Raw genomic sequence first — 2,500 nt, forward strand, 5'->3', positions numbered from 1 at the left:
CAGAGATAGATCACAGATTGGTTAAACAGAAAAAAAAAATGTAATTTTCTACTCCAAAGCATTTGCATACACTTGCCACATATACCTTTTGAGTGTATGAAGATTTAATTGCAGAAATACAAATGAATGGTGAGGAATTGTACAATGAAAGTTAAGTCTACATATGGCAATATCATCAGTAAGATGTCTGACTTTTATATACACTAATTCATCATCAATCTAATAAAAAATAATCAGAAAGTCTTGTGAATATGTTTGTGACATGATACAATATGTGACAGTTGACCAACAAAAATAATACAATTTATCATTTTCTTATACCCTTTTAATACATTAAATTCAATGTTCCAAACTGCTATTTACTTCCACAATATTAATAGTATATTCTGAGCATTAATATTTCAGTAACGAGTTTCTATATTACTGATCCACAGGAAAGGAAAAATTATCAAAGGGTTTTTCCCAAAATGGGTCATCCTCTGGCTTTACTGGGCCTGGTGCATTGCTGCCCTCACCCTCACCACAAAAGAAATCATCAGCGAATGGGTCACTGTTCCGGCGGAATATGTTAATGGAGTCTGACTTCTTCATGTCAGGGGTGGGTGTGACATAACGTGCTGAGATCTTGAACTCCATCTCGTCATCAGGGAATATATCATCTTCAAGCACCTCCTCCCCTGGCTGTGGCGTCTTAGTCTTAGCTGGTGTGCTTTCAGCTGGCTCTTCATGGCTCTGCTTGGGATCCTCCCCCTCATTCTGCTGGAATGCATGCTCGAAATCTGCAAAGTGCATCTCTGAATCACCCTCAGGGGACTTTGATGGTGGCTTGTTCAGTTTCACACTAAACGGATCCACTTCCTCAGCCTCACTTGTTACAGATGCATCCTGTGGCAGGCTGGGGAATGCATCAAATGTCACCTCTTCGGCGACACTGCCTATGATCGAACTGAAGTTGTCCTCGAATGGGGAATGTCTAACATCACTTCCCTCACTTTCAACACTTAGCCGCGATGGGATTCTGTTCCTGTGAGCCCGTCCTGAGGAAGGCGGAGTGAAGCTGTCACCAAACGGAGATTTTCTGTTCTCTGAGCCTGTCCGAGAAAGCCTTCCATGGTCTACTGAAGCCTTCCTCGAGTCACCATTGAAGTCGTCCTCAAATGGAGACTCTTGTGGAATGTTTCGATGTTCTTCGTGAATGGAATGTAGTGAACCAATGGATTTTTGATCATCAAAAGGCGTATTTCTCTGAGATCCATGCCAGGAGTCCTCAAAGGGAGATCCCCTTGCATCTCCCTGTCTCGTCAATCGACTCACTTCCCCTTCCAGAGATGGTTCTCTTTCACTCTCAACCTCCTTTAACACCTCGTAACGATCACCACGATTAGTAAAGTCATCATCAAATGGACTTTTTCTTTTGGTAACTGTTGTGTCAACTGGTGGCTGGAGAGTGGTTTCTCTTTCCATTGAAACTTTCATCATTTCCGAACTTCCTCTGGATGCACTCCTTGATTTTGGCTCCACACTGGTGAAAGGATCATCGAAGGTGTCTGTGCTATCTCCAAAGCCTGAGGTGAATCCACTATCCTCAACCTGATCTTTTCCTTTGGAGTCAATGAAATTATCAACAAATGGTGACTTTCTCTGTGAGTCTTGCCTTGATACTCTTCCACTGCCAGTAAAGTCTTGGTAGTTTGAGTATTTATCTCCTTCTGCAGGTGGCACAAAATTATCATCAAAACTGGCGAATGAGGTTTCTGACTCTGTTCTCTCCTGGCGTCCAGAGGTTTGTTTGGAGGAAATACTAACAGAACTAAAATCATCTGTAAAAGGTGACTTGTGTGCCTCTATCTGCTTCCTCTGTGGTCGTGGACTTGTATATCTCTGTGGGGTAGGAGAATTGACAGGTGTAATGCTTTTCTCACTTAAGGTAGCAGCTGAGAAATCATCATCGAACTTGGCATCGAAGGTGGGTTCAAAGTTGTCATATTCACTAATCTCAGGGCTTCTAAAGACTGTCACACATTCTAGATCATGGTTTGGTGGATGCCACTCTTTGTCTTTCTCCAGCTCACCAATTTCACCGTCATCACTGAGAGACGATTTTCGATCAAGGGAATCTTTTCTGAGATCACTCTCAAAGTTTGCTTTGAAAGTGCCAGATGAAACTTCTGAAACTTCTTCATCCATGGAATTCTGTGGTGTCAAAAAGTTCTCATCAAACACTGACTTTTGTTTGTTGACTGTTGTTGAAAGTTCTCTGAATACAGCATATCTGTCTTCGCTGACTGGTGCTCCAACAGCAAGTGTTGACTGCTGATTACTTGTAGCACTAAATTCTGGGGGCTCCACTGGGCTCTTTGGAAATTGCGCATCAAATTTTGCAAACATTTCATCCTCATCAAAAGCAAATCGGTCTCTACTGTGATCTCTACTTGAAGCTCTAGATCTTCTACCTGACTGTTCTCCAGAAGACATTCCATGTGTCTGGATATCTTCCTTG

At 42.3% G+C, this 2,500-nt stretch overlaps 1 protein-coding gene across 1 annotated transcript in view; it reads right to left on the reverse strand.

Annotated features, from left to right (window-relative positions):
- LOC125025089 (protein disabled-like) overlaps positions 1 to 2,500 on the reverse strand; it is a 43,963-nt gene that overhangs the window by 2,095 nt on the left and 39,368 nt on the right. The window contains exon 5 of the mRNA XM_047613000.1: positions 1 to 2,500. This exon is cut by the window's left edge and continues 2,095 nt beyond it; it is cut by the window's right edge and continues 2,132 nt beyond it. Within this exon, the coding sequence (XP_047468956.1) occupies positions 421 to 2,500 (2,080 nt within the window). The 3' untranslated portion in view covers positions 1 to 420.

This window comes from Penaeus chinensis, chromosome 4, assembly GCF_019202785.1.
Source record: "Penaeus chinensis breed Huanghai No. 1 chromosome 4, ASM1920278v2, whole genome shotgun sequence".
In the NCBI taxonomy this organism is placed as follows: domain Eukaryota; kingdom Metazoa; phylum Arthropoda; class Malacostraca; order Decapoda; family Penaeidae; genus Penaeus; species Penaeus chinensis.